This window comes from Sciurus carolinensis, chromosome 7 (assembly GCF_902686445.1).
Source record: "Sciurus carolinensis chromosome 7, mSciCar1.2, whole genome shotgun sequence".
Classification (NCBI taxonomy): Eukaryota; Metazoa; Chordata; class Mammalia; order Rodentia; family Sciuridae; genus Sciurus; species Sciurus carolinensis.
The window spans coordinates 65,542,436-65,560,255 of NC_062219.1; the positions used below are offsets into that span (position 1 = coordinate 65,542,436).

Sequence of the window (17,820 nt, forward strand, 5' to 3'; positions counted from 1 at the left end):
AATTTTGTGTGTTTTTTATGTTAAATAAAAAAAAAGATGTAAAAACTGAAGTTCAAGGAGCCTAAAGGATTACTTCAAGGTGTTACAACTTCTGCTTTCCTATTTCAACAATTAAATTTAGTTAAACCTCTCGTTCTTGTGAATTAGATTGGAGCAGCCTATAAAGTTATATATAAGATAAAGACATAAAGAAATAGAAGAGTCAAGAAAATAAATGTAAAGCAGAATGTATGAATGCCAGTTGCTCATAATGTTTGTTTTTCCTGACCCACGAGTCTGAGAGAAATTTATCTCAATGAAATATAGGCATAAACTAAATTTTTTGACTCCCAGGGTATGTTTCTTCCTACTATTTTAACTTGATCCTACATGTTTTAAATATACATTTTTTTCATGGAATAATAAATACTCTGTTAGGAGACAACCATAACTGCTGTTGTTTCTCTTTTCTATTAGGAATTCTTGTTAAATCATGGGCTCAAATTTTTGCCACCTCTAAAGCCCAGAAATTGCTATTTCGGATCATAGATTGTTTACTGTTGCCACATACAGTATTACAGCAAGAGAAGGAATTGCCTGCACCCATGTTGACTGCAATTCAGAAGAGTCTTCCTTTATACCTCCAGGTATACAAGCAGTATAGCTACTTAAGAGTAAAAAAATTTTAGAAGGGAAACTTTGCCTTAAAATGTAATTTACCAAATGCAGATTTAAAAACTGACATTGTAATCTCAAGGTACATGTGTATATGTGACACAACCATTGAACAAGTACTCCTCTTTGTGTTTGGGTCTGAAAACAAAGATTAAAAAGGCAAGTTCTTGACCTCAAGAAGCTTGAGGTTGAGATGGGTCATACTTGCACAGACACTTAATGGTAGTGTGCTCAGTATTTTCCTTAGAGACCTGAGCTATCTATCCATCAACTAGACTAGGGTGGAGGATGAGATGATACTGTACAGGATATTAAGTGTAGAAGAGCTGAACGAGTAGGAGTTGAGGACTATTTCTGTCAGAGAGAGTAACATGTACCAGGGTGGGAGCTTTAAAAAAAAATAACGTATACTGGGGAAAAGCAAATAGTTCTATTGTGTTTAGAAATTCATATGGAATTTGAGGGAGGGCTTTATATGCCTTACTAAAGAGTTTGAATTTCATCTTTGACATAAGGAGTATTGATGGATTTTGAGCAAAGAAGTGGGAGTGACATAATCATGTTTACATTTTAGAAAAATGATTCTGGTATCAACATCTAAAATAGCGAGGACTTTAGATTGGAGATAGAGAATGCAGTGACTAGTTCATTGAAATTACCTACATGTTATCTGAAGGTTTTAAACTAAGGCAGTGAGTTTAGAGCCCACACAGCAGATTTCAAAAACATTGATGAGCTCTGATTAAAAATACTTGATGAATGAATTGTGGAGGAATAGAGAGAAATGAAATGCTTCCTAGATTCCCGAATAACTGCCAGTCAGTATCACAGTAGTACTACAGTTGGTAGTACTGCTAACTAAAATGGAAAATTCTGGAGATACACGGATGAAGGTAAGAATCAGTTTTTGAGCAACTTTAGTTTGAAGCTTTTGGAATATCCAGGTAATGAAGTCCAGTAGACAGTTGGAAATATTGACCTGTCATTCACTTTTGTCTAATATTGAAGATAAATGCTTCTTACTTTGAGGTCCATCAAGGAAAACTGAGGAGGAAGGAGAAAGTGGATTTTGATTAGGTAATGAGTGATCTGTTTCATAGATGAATTTTTAAGATTTCTGGGAAGTTTTAAGTTGACTTGGTAATTTTGTATTTATGATAGTACTTAAATCAAAGTTTAATGTGTTATCTAGCAGAAAGATAAAGAACAGTCCACAGTGTAGTATGGACTACTCATCTCATCAATTGGCAAATGAGTGGAAAGAAAAGTGGGTACCAAGAGAATATGGAGTATTCATTCCTTGTGGTCTTCTTACTCAACCAGTCTATTTAACAGGAATTCTTATAAACTCAATAAGTGATAAAAAGTTTCATGAGTTATCCATTTGGCATAACTGAAAAGGAGCCATATCTTTACTTTCTTAAAGGTACCCAGCTCTCCTTTTCAGAATTTTCCAAAAGTATCTATGTATTAATTAATTTTCTCATTATTTATGCTTTTCCTTAAAGTAGCCAAGAAACAGAACTCGTGGGGTTCCAGTGTTTATGTTTGTTTGTTTCAGTTGTTTATTTGCTAGTGTTCTGGCAGATCTATGCTTTCTTTCATTTTGTAAATAAACTTTCAAAAATTTTTATTGGATAAATATCCATTTATAACTAAAATGGAGACTTAACACTAGCAGAAAAACATTTCTTTTTCTCAGGATATTGGTTTATTCATTTGTAAATATTAAATACGTTAATCCATATGAATGTATTTTGTTAACTGATATTCAAATGGGCCCTTTCATTAAATAATTGACTTTTATCAAAACTGAGTTCTTGTGAACTTTATTGAGCTCCTAACTGCTAATCTGTTTCCCTAACTGAAAAATATTAACTTGATGGGTTTGTTTTATTTATTTATTTATTTTTTGAGAAATTTAAATTGAATGATGAATATGAAGTACTTGGCACAGTGCCTGATGGAAAAACCTCTAAATAAATTGTTGACACTCTAAGTCTTAATCTTCTGTATTCCTCTCCAATTAATTATTTTTAAAAAATTTATCTCTGGGTTTGGTGGCACACACCTATAATCCCAGTGAGGCAGGAGGCTGAGGCAGAAAGTTCAAAAGTTCAAGGCCAGCCTCAGCAACTTAGGAAAAACCCTGTCTCAAAAAGTAAAAAGGGTTGAGAATGTAGCTCAGCGATGAAGCATTCCTGGGTTCAATTTCTTGTACAAAAAAAAAAAATTATAGCATTTATGGGCCATGTGTGTGTGCGTGCACATGTGCATGTTGGAGATAGCAACCAGGGTCTTAGGCATGCAAGCACTCCACTACTGAGTATATTCCCAGCCCTAATTGACAACATTTCTTAACATGAAAAGTTCTGGCATAAATTTTATATTTGACAAAAATGACCAGTGACCTACATGAAAAAGACTGACCTGAAATGTGTTTTATAACTTTGTGTGTATGTATAATAGTCAAATTTTCTGAGGACAAGAGAAAGAATCTGAGTTTTTCTTTCTGTACTTTTCCCCTGCTTCTGTGTCCATGCCAAAAAATATGCATTTTTAGTTAAATATCATAGTATATATGATATCAATTCCTGAAGGTTCATATGTGTTACATATTGATGATATGAGATGTCATAAATTCTGATGTGAATATTAATTCTGGGAATTATATTAGTAAGTTCCTAAATATTGTTTCTTTTTTTTTTTTTTTTTTTTTTTGAAACTTTGCTACTTAGTGTTTTTCTTTTCTTTTTCTTCTTCCCTCCCCCCACCTTGTAGGGCATGTGTATTACAAGCTGTCAGTCTCAAAATCCAAATGCCTATTTGAATCAATTGCTAGGGAATGTTACTGAGCAGTATATTGGACGATTTCTTCCGGCTTCACCGTATGTTGCAGATGTTGGACAACATCCTGTTTTGCTGGCACTGAGGAATTCAGCCACCATTCCATCGATATCATCGCTAAAGAAATGCATTGTACAAGTTTTAAGGTACATATAAGTAGTAAAAATAGGTTAATCTATGAATCATTCATCTCTATTAGAAAGTAATATGATATCTCAAAATTATTGGCAATCATTTAGGATGCTGATATTTTAGGAACTTTTCCTGAGAAACGTTAAAAATTTATTTAAATGACATTTGCTCATACCAGTACAAGCCAATATTTATTAAATTGCTTCTGTTTTCTCCACATAGCCATTATTTTCCTTACATATACATTCCTAAAGTTATATCATAGTTTTTCATCTGATAACCAATAATTTTATTTTATACTGTATAAAATATAGTAATTACATTTTATAAAAGATAATAAAGGAGAAGATAAATGCTAATATGTAAAAGAAAGCCAATATGAAGTCCTGTTTTATTAGTTCACCCTTTATCTTAACTCTGTTTTATTATTGAGCAAATTAATATGTGAAACTTCTTAGGTTTTCTACTAACCTCCATATCCTTTATTGTAATGTCAGAAGATTCAGTAATAGAAATTATCTTTTGTCTTCATGTAATATTTAGCTTTACATGAAATTAGTTTTTAAAATTTAAGATACTATGGTGATACATATTATTCTTTCCTAGTGTAAGTGTTCTGTGTTTTTTAATGACCTAATAATTTTAATGACCTGACAATATCCATTGCCTCTCATTACAGAATTCTACACCACTTCCTTCTCATCTTCGTTTTGTGTTCCTGGAATCCTGTTATTTGAGTTTGGGAGCTTTATCTTCTTTGTTCCCTCTCCTTTGGCAAAGGATTTCTTCCTTGCTTTATTTTTACATTTCTCTTCCCTTATCACATTGCACCTAGACTGTTGCCGGAGTCTCTCAACCACTTTCACCAAATCTAGTCTTTTCTTCCAGTTCAGCCTAAAAAATGAGCTTGGATTACCTTTTTTTTTCCTAAAATCTGATCCATCCGGACACTTCTCTGGCCCCAAACCTTCCTTGACTCCCTGTGAAATAAATTCCATATTCTAGCTCTCCACAATCTGTCACTTAACCTTTCCAAATATATTACATGTGGTGTCATATGCACCTATGAGATTGGCTTAGTATTGCTGCTCCAAGATGCTTTATATTTCCCTGCATCACAGCTTTCTTCATACCATTTTCTTCATTAAAGTGCCGTCCCTCTGGACTAAATCCTACTTATCTGTGAAACCTACATCTGAGATGTCAGTGTTGTATGATGGTTCTTTATTTTCTTAAAGTGAGCAAATTCATAATAGTTTTGCCTCATTTTTTCTGAATTTTCAATAAGATTTTAGTAATCTACCACTGTATTTGAGACATTGCACAAGTAATTTTAGTATAAACTAAATGCACAAATGCTAAAGTGAAATTAAGTTCATAGAATTGTTTTAAGCCCCATTGTTGAGTATCTTAGCTGCATTAGTTGACTTTCCTACTCCCTTGTATCCAGTGGAAATTTTTCTCATGGTTTCTAGTCCAAGACCCAAAAAATGTAACAATTCCTGGTTTTGGTTTAGGGTTTTTGTTTTTGTTTAACATCAGGAAAGATACAAAGATAGCCTCCTGTGATTTCCTCCATTCTATACTGCTCTACTCCAGCAGTCTCCCATCTGAGTTAGTGCTCCTTCCTCTGAATTCCTGAGAATTCTGTACTTATCTTAGCTAAAGCATCTTTCACACTGTCATAATTGATGTGTGTCTTATCTAACTTGCCCACTAGATGATGAGCCCCTTGCTTTTAGAAACTTTCTACATCCCTGTTCTTAGACTTGTACCTGGCACACCCCAGAGCTCAGTAATTGTTCTAGACATTAGTAAATCAGCAGTGAACAAGTGGACAAAACTCACCCTCAAAGAATGAATAAATCTAGTATGCAATATTTGTTAAAAGTCATGAAGAAGAGAAAATTACTACACGTTTCCCCTTCCCTGAAGGAGTTTATAATCCTAAGTGATTTCTGTGTCTCATTATGGTAATTATTATTAGTTTTCAAACATATATTGATATCTAGTTTAGAATTAGCAATATTTCACAAATTTTCAGATTTTCTAGACTCTTTTTTTAGAAACTGACAATTCTCACTTTTATTTAATCACTTAAATGTACACTGAACACCTGCTATGAGCAAGGACTTATTCTAAGAGGTGGGGATATAAAGATGAGTCAGATTAAATTATCCTTACAATTTCTGCTGAGCTATCATGCTAAAATTTATCTTGCCTTGAGAGGTGATATTAAATTCTAAACTGGTTCTCCTATTCTTTTACCTACTAGAGAAAGGAAAGATGTAAAGTTGGAGTAAGAAGTGGATTCCTAGGACAGGACTTTTATTTATTTAGAAAGATATGAACCCTCTCAAATTCCTAAATAAATAAATGTGAGGAGCAATTTATTTATGCAAATTTGACATTAGAGAAAATGTTGAAGCCTTGAGGAGCTGAGAGAGGAGATCAGACTTTACTGAAAAGAAAAAAACAACAAATTAACAATAAGGTTTGATTAAGTTCATTTTAAAGCCATGTGCTTTAAATTTAGTTCATAATACATCCCTGTATTATTTTGACCCTTATAGCACACACCAAAAGGATGTGAGTCTTGCTTCTAATAGCTAATATTTGAAGATAGCATGGTAAAATATACATGCTTTTTTAAACTATGCCTTATCCACTTGGGGAAAGTAATTTTGCCAGTATCATTAAAATATATAGTATTTTGTTTTGCTTTATTGAAAGTTTTAAAGAGAAGAAAAAACAAAATTTTGCTTCTTTTCAGGAAATCCTACTTTGCATTTAAAGGTTCAGCACCCCCTCCTCGCTTAGCATCCATTTTGGTCTTTATTCTCCAACTCTTCAAAGAAACTGAAACAGATGTTTATGATATTGAACTGCTCCTACCTGGCATCTTAAAATGTTTGGTGCTGGTCAATGAACCCCAAGGTTAGTTTGCATATATACTTGCTTTTGTCATTGTTTTCTGTTTACAAGTTAGGAAACTATTCTTTCCCATCAGTTAAATGGGTGGTTACAAAAGTTTGTGTGGCTATTTTATATCTGTTGGTATATCATGGATAAGAATAAATATCAGACAATAATTGAAGTTGGGGATAAAATGGTTAAAAATCAACATATTTTGGTCTATTTTAGTTTTGTTTTGTGTTTTTCCCTTGAGGCAAATAGTTTATTTAAGGGCTCCTTTCCTTAAAGACTATTTGTTCAGTCTAGTGCCAATGTTAAATGTAATTCATCAAATACCAAGTGGTGAGAGGTCAGTGTACTTTCTTCTATCCCAGTTTGCTAGAATATCCATGCTGATTTGGGGGGAAACTTATAAGAATCCTTTGATTCTAGTCTTTTTGTCTTCAGTCTCATCAGCCTTAAAATATCACTTATTTAATCCCTAGTATAAACACTTTAATAAGCTTTTGGGGAATATGTAAAACAGTGATCCTACTTCAATCCTGAAGGAATTTTTAATGTAAATAGGGTTGTTTGTGTATATTTACAACTATAATGTGATTGTTCAAGGCAGGGCATCTCAAATGGTTCTGCCTAAGTACTTTCAGCTGCTAAGATAAATGAGTACAGTGCATACCCTGAAGGATCTGAGGGCAGTGCCCAAAGTGGTAGTGGAGAGCTCAAACAAGTCTTTGAAATGTTCTGTTTTATCTCAAAAACTTATGCATATTTTTTAAAATTCATATTTATTTCAGTATTTTAAATGCTCCCAACTCTGAGTTTGTGAAAAATGTTGTGTTATGTTTATATATAATACCCTTAATCCATGGTAACATCCTCTTCACTGGAGAATATCCAGTGATAGCCTCCAGACTCTTTAGAAATTTTGACCTCCTTAAAAACTTACATATACTTTGAATTTTGGTGAAATCCTATTGTACTGTATAATACAAAGTTGCTAACATAGAGCAGGTAGTTACCCTTTGTTCATGGTTTGGCTTTATGAACTTGCAGTTACCTGCTCTTAATAATAGTCTGAATAGATTAGATGGAAAATTCCAGAAATAAACAATTCTTAAGTTTTAAATACTGTGCCATTCTGAATAAGCTTGATAAGTCTCACAAATCACTCCTTTGTTCACTGTATCCATGCTATATATGCTATGCACCTATTAGTCATTTAATAGTTATCTGAGTTATCAGATAGACATCATAGTATGTGTTCAAGCAATGCTTATTTACTTAATAAATGGCCCCAGTGTAAGAGTAGTGATGCTAGCAATTTGGATATGCCAAAGTACCAAAAAGCCATAGAATGCCGAAAGTACAAGAAGATATTTTGAGAGAGAGAGAAACCCTATTTACATAACTTTCATTACAGTATATAGTTCTGTCTTGTTAATCTCTTACTTTGCCTAGTTTATAAACTAAACTTTATTGTAGCTATGTGTATTTAATAAAAAGCATAATATATTTAGTTTTCAGTACTGTCCACAGTTTCAGACATCACTGGGGGAAAGGGAATCTTCTGTCTCCCAAGGATAAGGGGGTACTTCTGTATAAAACATTAACCAACCTATCATTTTTGATGATAGTAACATTTTCATTAAGGAGAACAGAGTTTAGAAGGGAAATTTTGCTGCTCACATCTAACTAGTGAACACATCACATGTTCAATATAGTTAGGATATAGAATTCTCTGCATTGTTTTCCCTATAAGCCAAAGGAGCAATATGAAATAGATTTGCATGCTTGACTTGGAGAAAATTTTCTCTGACTTACTTGTAAGGACAGTCTGAAAATCATAGAAATCTAAAGTTATTAAATAAATCAGCAGTTCCACTCCTAGGCATATGCCTACAAGTATTGATAACATGTCTGCTCAAAAACCCATACCTTTTGGCATAATAACATAACTACTTAACCAGCAAACCAGGTGAAAATTATTTGAAGGATAGCATATAAATTCTCTGGAAATGGTACTAAAAGTACTAAGAGTATGCAGCCAATAGAGAAACATTTATTTAAGGAATGAACTAAAAGTTGATAAGAATAGCCAAAATCCCTACTATTGAAGCAAAACCACTCCCTCCTGTTCCTTCCAAGCTCAGCAAGGCAGTAACTCTATTCTTTTTTTTTTTTAATTTATTCAGTATGTTTTTTTGTTTGTTTTGTTTTATTTTATTTTTTGCTGTCCATCTCAAACTTCCCTGTTAGTTGTTCCTTGCACCTTTTTCTATATAGTGATATGAAAAAATAATATCCCAAATAATTTTTAATAACCATGAACACATTCTTCATTGATAGGTCATTTACTCAAATTGTTGTGCACTTTTTTTTCCTTCTTTCCTAATATGTTTTTGGTTTTTTTGTTATTATTTTTTATTAGCTTATAATTTTTTTATAGACTGCATTTTGATTCATTTTACACAAATGGGGTACATCATTTCATTTCTTTGGTAGTAACTCTATTCTAAGACTAGTAATTCAAGAATATGTGGCTCCCTTTCCTCCCGGCTCCCAGTAAGAGGACTATCATCCTTAGGAGAAAGAGGACATAAATATTTCTTATCTTGCTGCACCTACCTAATGCCAAAGTTGTTTTCTAGGTAAATATGCCTAGCGGTAGGGGCTCCATTCCTCTGCTCAGCCTCCATTAGTGGGACAGAGGCTATAAATGAGTCCAGCAGCACTGAAAGACCTAATCACCCTTGGGGGAAGGTGTTTGATAAACCAAGTCAAGAGGCCTTAGGCCGGGGCTGGGGAGATAGCTCAGTTGGTAGAGTGCTTGCAAGGCCCTGGGTTCGATCCCCAGCACCGCAAAAAAAAAAAAAAAAAAAAAAAAAGACCTTAGGCCTACTGCCCCTTATTTCATGAATTCTCAGCTCCTAAAGTGAATGTATTACACATAAAGTAGTAGACACCATTGTCCTCACACCCAACACCAAAGACATACCTCTGAGATTTTGTCTAGGTGAAAGTAAGGAACAAACAAGTCATAGAACAGAGTTCTGAATTTCTCCCAAAATAATTGACTCCATTTGCAACAGAATATGGAAAATCCATAGTGAGTACTGTCAGAAACAATGAAAATGGTGGTGAGAAATAGTAAGGAAATTGGTAATTTTCCTCTGAAATACACATTAATCTGTAGGCCAGCCAGGTTGAGTGAATCAGTAGAAGAGCCAACAAAAGCCCTTGGGTCAGAATAAATCTCAGACACTGACCTCATAAAGCATCCTTTCAGAGGATCCTGAATTTGATTGGATCAGTCTGTAAAGCAATTTATGTCCCAGGGCATTATTGACCAGAAATTAATTAGTGGAGCCTTGATTAGCTGGATGTGATCAAGGAAAGGGACAGTTAAAGAGAACCCTGCCAAAACCATTGTCTTCCCATCCACAATTACACCACTTGAGGGACAGCATCAGCAGCTTGATAGTTCAGTTACAGAACTAGAGGAGGAATAGAATTCACCATAAAGAAAAAGAAAACAAATCCAATTCTCTCCAAAAAATTGTGAGACATGTGAAGAAATTATGATATATATATATATACTGAGGGAAATAAAGCCAGCAACAGAAATTTCTAGTGAAAGGATCAAATATTGGATGTAATAGGAGTTCTTATAAATATATTCACATAGCTGAAAGAAAACATGATAAATAAAGGAAATTATACTGACAATGTCACAACAAATATATGAGTAAAGAGAAATTATAAGAAAAGAACCAAATGTGAACTCTGGAAATAAGATATAGCCGCTGAACTGACAAATTTACCAATGGAACTCTGTAGTGGATTGAAATTGGCAGTAGAAAGAATTAGCAAACTTGATGATAGATGGATATAGATTAAACAGTTTAAGAAGAAAGAAGACTGAAAAACATGAACAGAGTTTTTGAGAAATGTGGGATACCATTAAGTTCACCAGCATACATATAATAGGTGAACCAAGAGAAGAAAGAAAGGAATGGAAAAAATATTTGAAAAAATAATGGATAAAGATTTCCAAATTTTACTAATGGACATTAACCTATATACATTCAAGAAGGTCATCTAACTCCAGCTAGGGAAAATACAAAGAGATCCACAAACATATTATAGTAAAGATGCTGAAAATCAAACCAAGGAGAAAAAATTGAAATCAGGAAAGGAAAAATGAATTTTCAAAACAAGTCCAGTAAGATTAACAGGTGAAAAGGTAAGTCATACAAACAGCAACCAAGAAAACTGGAGTATGACAATAACAAGTTCTATATGAATGTCTAACTAACTCAAAATAAATCATAAACCTTAATGTTAAAGCTAAAACTATACTCTTGGAAGAAAGCACAGGATAAGGGTAAATTTTTCTCACCTTGGATTTGATGACAGAATCTTAGAACTAACAACAAAGTATAACTGCAAAAGAAAAAGAGATAAATTGGAATTAATCAAAATTAAAAGCTGTTTTGTTTCAAAGAATAGCAAGAAGAAAGTGAAATGACAACACAGGATTGTGAGAATTATTTTCAGGTGATATCTGATAAGGAACTTGTAGAAAATATAAAGTACTCTTAAACTCAATAATAAAAAGACAACTGAATTTAAAAATGAGATGGACAATGACTATGAATAGATATTTTTCTAATAGAGAAAGAAATATAATAAAAACATTTCTGCATAGAAATCAGAACGTTGATGCTTATAGCAATATTATACACTATAATAAAAGGTAGAATGTCCATCAGCCAATAGATAAATTTTTTCTATATCCATACAACGGAGAATTAGTTGACCCACAAATGGAAATGAAAAACTGATGATACATACTCTAACTTGGATGAACCTTATAACATGATTCTAAGAGAAAGAAGGCAGGCATTTAAAACAAAGAAACAACAACATCAACAACAACAACAAAAATTTATTATATGCAGCTCCCAGAATGGCTAATTCTATATAAAGAGACAGAAAGAAAATTAGTGGTTGTTTAAGGGGAGTCAGGTGATAGCTCAAGGTTATAGAATTTCTTTTTGAGTTGATGAAAATATTCTAAAATTAACTTTAATGATGGTTCAGAACTGTGAAAATGCTTAAAACCTTTGAATTATATACTTTTAAATAGGTGAATTTGGAGACTGAGGATGCAACTTGGTAATCGTGTATGATATAATTTAGATTGGAGGTGTCCTCCAAAAGCTCATTGTGAGACAGTACAAGAAAGTTTAGAGGTAAAAGAATTGGGTTATGAGACTTTCAACGTAATCAGTGCATTAATCCCCTAATAGGGGTTAACTGGGTGGTAACAATAGGCAGATAGTGTGTGGCTAGTGGAGGTTGAGGGGTGTGCCTTTGCAGTATATTTTGTTCTTGGTCAGAAGAGCTCTCTCTGCTTCCTAATTGTCCTGTCCTGAGCCTCTTTCCTCCATCACACTCTTCTGCCATGATTTTCTGCCTCACCTGAGGCCCACAGCAATGGAGTTGGCCATCTGAGAACTGAAATCTTTGAAACTATGAAACCCTAATAAACTTTTCCTCCTCTGAAATTGATCTTATCAGGTCTTTTGGTCACAGTGGTGAAAAAGCTGACTAAAATATGTAGCATTTTCAAGACCCTGGGTGTGATCCCTAGGAAGGGGGGGAAAAAGTATGTATACACGCACACACACACACACACAGATTAAATGGGTGAATTGTATAGTATGTGAATTACATGACAGTAAAATTGTTGATTTAAAAAAGAAACAAGATTACTCACTGAATAAAAATAAACTGGTTGCTCAGGTGCATGCCTGTAGTCCCCAGGTATTGGGAGGCTAAGGTAGGAAGATCACTTGAACCAGGCGTTTTTGAGTCCAACCTGAGTCACTTTGGGTGACCCTGTCTCAAAATAGGAAATGAAAAGACTAAGAAAGTAGCTCAGAGATAGAGAGCCCCTGGGTTCAATCCCCAGTACCACCAAACAAACAAACAGAAAAACCTCCTTAGTTCAATTTAAGAAATAAAGATGTCAAATTTTGTTTAAAGAGACATTAGGGTTCATAACATCATCATCCATAATAACCAGGAAATGGGGGGCATCCCAAATGCCTGTCAAAGAATGAATAGTTAAGCAATTAAGCATTATGTGGTAAATTCATGCAATGGAATATTCGGTTATAAAAATAAATGAAGTACTGATACATGCTACAACATAGATGATTCTTAAAACATTATGCTAAGAAAAGGCAGTCACAGAAAAGGACATGAGATTTTCCATACAAACATGAAGCAGATTAGTGTTGCCAGGTACTAGAGGACAGAGGAAGTAGGGAATGACAGCTATTTAAAATAGGTATGATTTTTGTCAGGGTTGATGAAAATGTTCCAAAATTAGATGGTGATGACTTCACAACTTGGAATATACTAAAAACATTTAATCGTATACTTTAAAGGGTAAGTTACTAAGCATATGTAAATTCTATTTCAGTAAAACTGTTATTTAAAAAAAATAATACTCCAGAGGGCTATTTCTTCATGTTTTGGTGCTTTCCCCATAGATGAACTTTCTTTTTTTAAAAGATCTCTTTTAGAAAACAATCAATTATTCTGGTTGTAGGATTGCATTATTGCATTTAATATAAGAACTGATAAAATCTTTGTTTCCTAACGACAAGTATGCTATATGTTCTTTATCCACTAGCTTCATGCCATGGAAAACATTATCTACTATTTAATATTAAGTTCACATTCATCACATTTTGTATTCCTGTTATAATACGTCACAGTTTTTGAAATTTTTCTTATTCTTAGAAAAAACACTGGATTTAATATATATATTTAATATGTCTAAAACATGGAAAAAATTTAGTAGCATTCAGAACATGTTGGGTTTTCTGTGTTCTTTCTTGATATATGTGTTAGTTAACTTTCCATTACCATAGCAAAATAACTGAGATTATCGACTTTAAAAGAGGAAAGGTTGGGCTGGGGAGATAGCTCAGTTGGTAGAGTGCTCGCCTCGCAAGCACAAGGTCCTGGGTTCGATCCCCAGCACTGCAAAAAAAAAAAAGAGGAAAGGTTTATTTTGGCCCACAGTTTTGGAGGTTTCCATCCATGATTGGTTGGCTCTGTTGCCTTTGAGCCTGTGGGGAGGCAGTGCATCATAGGGTGAGAGCACATGTCAGAGGAAACTGCCCACCTTGTAGCAGTGGAAGAAAAGAGAGGAAAAGGAAGGAGCTGTGGTTCCAATATCCCCTTCAAGGATGCACCTACAATGACCCAAGTTCTTCCATTGTGCCCCATCTCTTAAAGTGTTCTACCATCAACCAATAGCGCCACAGATGGGGCTGGGGGCAAACCTTGAATACATGAGCCTTTGGGAGGACATTTAAGATCCAAACTATAGGGCTGGGGAGATAGCTCAGCTGGTAGAGTGCTTGCCTCACAAGCACAAGGCCCTGAGTTCGATCCCCAGTACCGCAAAAAAAAAAAAAAAAAAAAAAAAAAAAAAAAAAAAAAAGATCCAAACTATAGGAATACTTTTGCACTCTTGTATACAACCACACAATTTTAAAGGATTCCTTTAAGTATTTAAAGATACTTAATGAACTAAAATGTTCATTTTAGACTTTGTTATCTTTTGAAAGGAAGATAGCATCAAAAATAGTTTTTAAGTTTGGCAGGGCTGGAAATATAGCTCAGTTGGTAGAGTGCCTGCCTCACATGCACAAGGCCCTGGGTTCAATCCCCAGCACCACCAAAAAAAAAAAAAAAAAAGAGTTTGGCTAATTTTAAGTGAAGATACATTGTAGGTAGTATCTGATTTGCTATTTATGTATTTGTGAGGAAATGGGAGGAATATGCTTGTAAATTAAAAATCAATCTGCCTATCATCAGTCAGCTGATTTTAAGGACTTTCTTTTGTCAGTGTGTAACAGTGTGTACAGGCTTAGAATGGTATGATATTTTTGAATATGGGCACCTTTCTAAGAGAAGAACATATCTTCATGTGTTATTTTCAACTTTAAGAGTCAAACATAGACTTTTAGACATTTTCAGTGTACTTTAGAACAAAATTCATAACTATTTCATTTTGAAAATTAGCAAAAAAACATGCAGATACTTCAAGAAAACACATATTTTTCTAAATTAAGTGTGTTCAAAAATGAGGATCCAGATGGTCAATTCAGACACAATGTGTAATGCTATAATTTTTGCTCCTAGTTAAAAGGCTGGCCACCGAGAACCTGCAGTATGTGGTAAAAGCCTGCCAAGTGGGGTCAGAGGGAGAACCTGCCGCCCAGCTGACTTCTGTGTTTAGGTAACTGGAAAATATGCCAACTGGCAAGGAGACTGTTGCCAGCCATTTGACAGCCAACATGTTTTTTAAATAACTAATTATCCAAAACATAATGTGTTACTACTTGTTTATAGTATTTCAATTATTGTTATTTTTGGCAGTAGTTTTGTTACATTGTGTTGTTTTATTGAAAAATAAAAGTGCCAGGGAAACAGATAAGGGAGCTGACTTGAAATGACTTGTGAATTTCATGAAAAATTTGTGCACATATTTGGGAAGAAAAGGTGAGAAACAGTAGTCATGATGGCAGGTGTACAGGGCTCCAGAGCTTGCTTAAGCATGTTACTCAGGGTACAGTGTAAAAGGACATGTCCTTGGTTTTCTGGTTTGCCTTAGATCCTGTAGTTTCAGAAGACTCTCTTATGTTTAATTTGTGAGGTATGGACTTTATAGAAGTAGGTCTGTTGTTCACAAAGAATAACAGTGCCACTTGAGAATTCCTTTTTTCCTCTTTCCTACTTCGCCCCCTTTAGAGTCTAATGCTTTCAGTGAGGATAGTATTTTTTTAGTATTTCTTTATCAAGGTTTCTAAGTTTACCCTCATTATACATATGTCTACCTTACTATCACAATAATAAATAATTTCGGGTTCATTTTCTTTGTTCGATGTTGGATCTTTGATGACTCAGTTTTTTTCTCATCACATTATTGGTGCATAGCTACTCCAGTTTTTTTAAATTATGATTCGTTTGTGGATTTTTGAAGATTGTGGAATCCAAGGAAGGGAGAAAAGGATTTTATATGATCAAAGACTGGATGTTTGTTATCTATAATTTATTATATTAAATGGTTTTTATTTTACCAAAGTGGAGGTATAAACATTTTAGGGTTAAAATATATTTTTATTCATAAAAGCTTCTGTGGGTATCAAACCTCTAATTCAATTTTTAAAAAATAAAGGTCTATTTTGAATATCTTGCTTTCCTTGTCAGCATATTGTTTATCTAGAAATACAAAGTACTAAAAACTAAGATATCTGACCTTCTTCCCCGTCTTGGTGTCTTACACGCTCTTCCCTATTTCCCTTCATTTTGATGTGGAGAGGATAATTTTAATATAGAGTACCTGGTATTAGATTTTTCCCCTTAATTCACCCTCCTGGAATTCCAGCTCTTTTTTATTCCCCAGTGCCTTCACTAGTCTTGGCTGACACAGGAATAGGACATTTCTGTTCTCATTTTAAAGTGCCACCAGTAGTCTTCATATTACATGTAGGTTTTTATGGTAATTTTACATGAAGTGATCATTTTTGTGCTTAGGCTTTGGCTGATTGCAGTGTAGGTACAAAGACTCACTCCAGAATCTTGAGTAATATGTTTTACTTTCAGGCAGTTTATCCAGGATTATGGTATAAGATACAGTCATCAAGTTTACAGCATTTTAGAGACAGTAGCAACACTGAAGCAGCAGGTTGTCATCTCCTTGATTTCTACCCTCACTCAATCTCTGAAGGATTCAGAATTGAAATGGGGCCTTGGCAAAAATATTGAACAAAGGTATGTTTGATCATTTAATTGCGTTCTTTTGGGCAGTGTTTATAAAATCTGTATTTCATTTGATCAAAATGGCTATTTTCTCATTCCCAAAAATTTGGGGTGTGTTCTTTTTGAGTTGAAAATATTTTGATACTGGGATTATTATCAGTTTTTTAAAGTATGATTAGAAAATGTCATGGTTTATCAACAGACTTAGCAGAGTTTACACATCCATTCCCATGTTCTTTCTTTCAAAGACCACATTAGAAAACTGTGTATTTCAGTAGAGCTACTATTGCTCAAAACACTGGTGTTTCTCATTGAGAAGTGGATGGCAGAGCCTCAGGTGTCTTGTCTTATAAAATACATAGTGGCAAATCATAAGCCTTTGAGGGATGCTAGATTTATTGAGTCAACTTTATCATGTATATTCACATAATAAAGGTAAGTGACCCAATTAGATAAAACAGATTTTGGTAAAAAAATAGATAAGACTTTTAAAAAATTTCTTATAGGCTTATAACCCAACCAAATATGCTGAACTATTTAGAGAAATATAATGCTGTAAGAATAAGTTTGTATTTCCTAAAGAGATTATTTTAGATCAGTCAATACTCACACTAGGATTCTTATGTCCTACGGTTTGTTACAGAATCAAATATTTTTAATTGTGTGCCTGTGTATCTATACACACGTACAATCTAATAAACATGCATGTTCCAGGTTTTAGTTGAGAAATCTTAATTGTATAATGTCATATTGGAGATCATGCTTAGATACATTGATTACAGCTTTAGCAACTAATGGAATGCATCCTTCAGTACAATAAATGAAAATTTTTAAAAGGAAAGTCAGAGACCACTCTTACATAGTTTTTTTGTGCCAGGGTGGAACATCTCTTTTCTTCTCTTAAACAGTAATGTGGGCAGCCTCTTAGTTTTCCAGAGAGAAAAGATTAGGTCACTTCAAATCATAGCTTTAAAGAAATGATGTTCATTGTCATGTCATAAAACAAGCTCATGCAAATGAAAAAGCTGTAGAGACTACATGAAGCATCCTAACATAGTGCATTGTTGGAACAAGTGTTCTGCTATTGTACTACTTTGCAGGCAGGGCCACAAGAGGATTGGCTTTAACAATTCTGAATAGCAAGATATTTAGTCTAATGAAATAACTGCCAGGCACAATAAATCTAAAACACATCCCAGATACAGAGAAGTACTAGAGAATCTAATAAGAGGAACGATATTTTATTTTCAAACTTTGTTATTTCTAAGAAGATAAAGAAGAAAGTAGGGCATATACTGAAAGTGTTGTACTGGTCTATTTAATGGTTATAAAGCTTCTGTTTTCATTTTTAGTTTGCAACAAAAGTCTTCCCATTCTAAGTATACCATTGCTGTCATAAGCTATTCCATGACCATATTTCAT

General features: G+C 33.9%; 1 protein-coding gene across 2 annotated transcripts in view; it reads left to right on the forward strand.

The window, feature by feature from the left end:
- Nucleotides 1-17,820, forward strand: part of Mms22l (MMS22 like, DNA repair protein) — a 129,837-nt gene that overhangs the window by 106,953 nt on the left and 5,064 nt on the right. For both annotated transcript variants that reach the window (XM_047557872.1, XM_047557873.1), the window contains 5 exons: nt 457-626; nt 3,436-3,647; nt 6,407-6,570; nt 14,779-14,875; nt 16,243-16,410. In XM_047557872.1, coding sequence (XP_047413828.1) covers nt 457-626; nt 3,436-3,647; nt 6,407-6,570; nt 14,779-14,875; nt 16,243-16,410 — 811 coding nt within the window. The remainder of the gene's footprint in view (nt 1-456; nt 627-3,435; nt 3,648-6,406; nt 6,571-14,778; nt 14,876-16,242; nt 16,411-17,820) is intronic.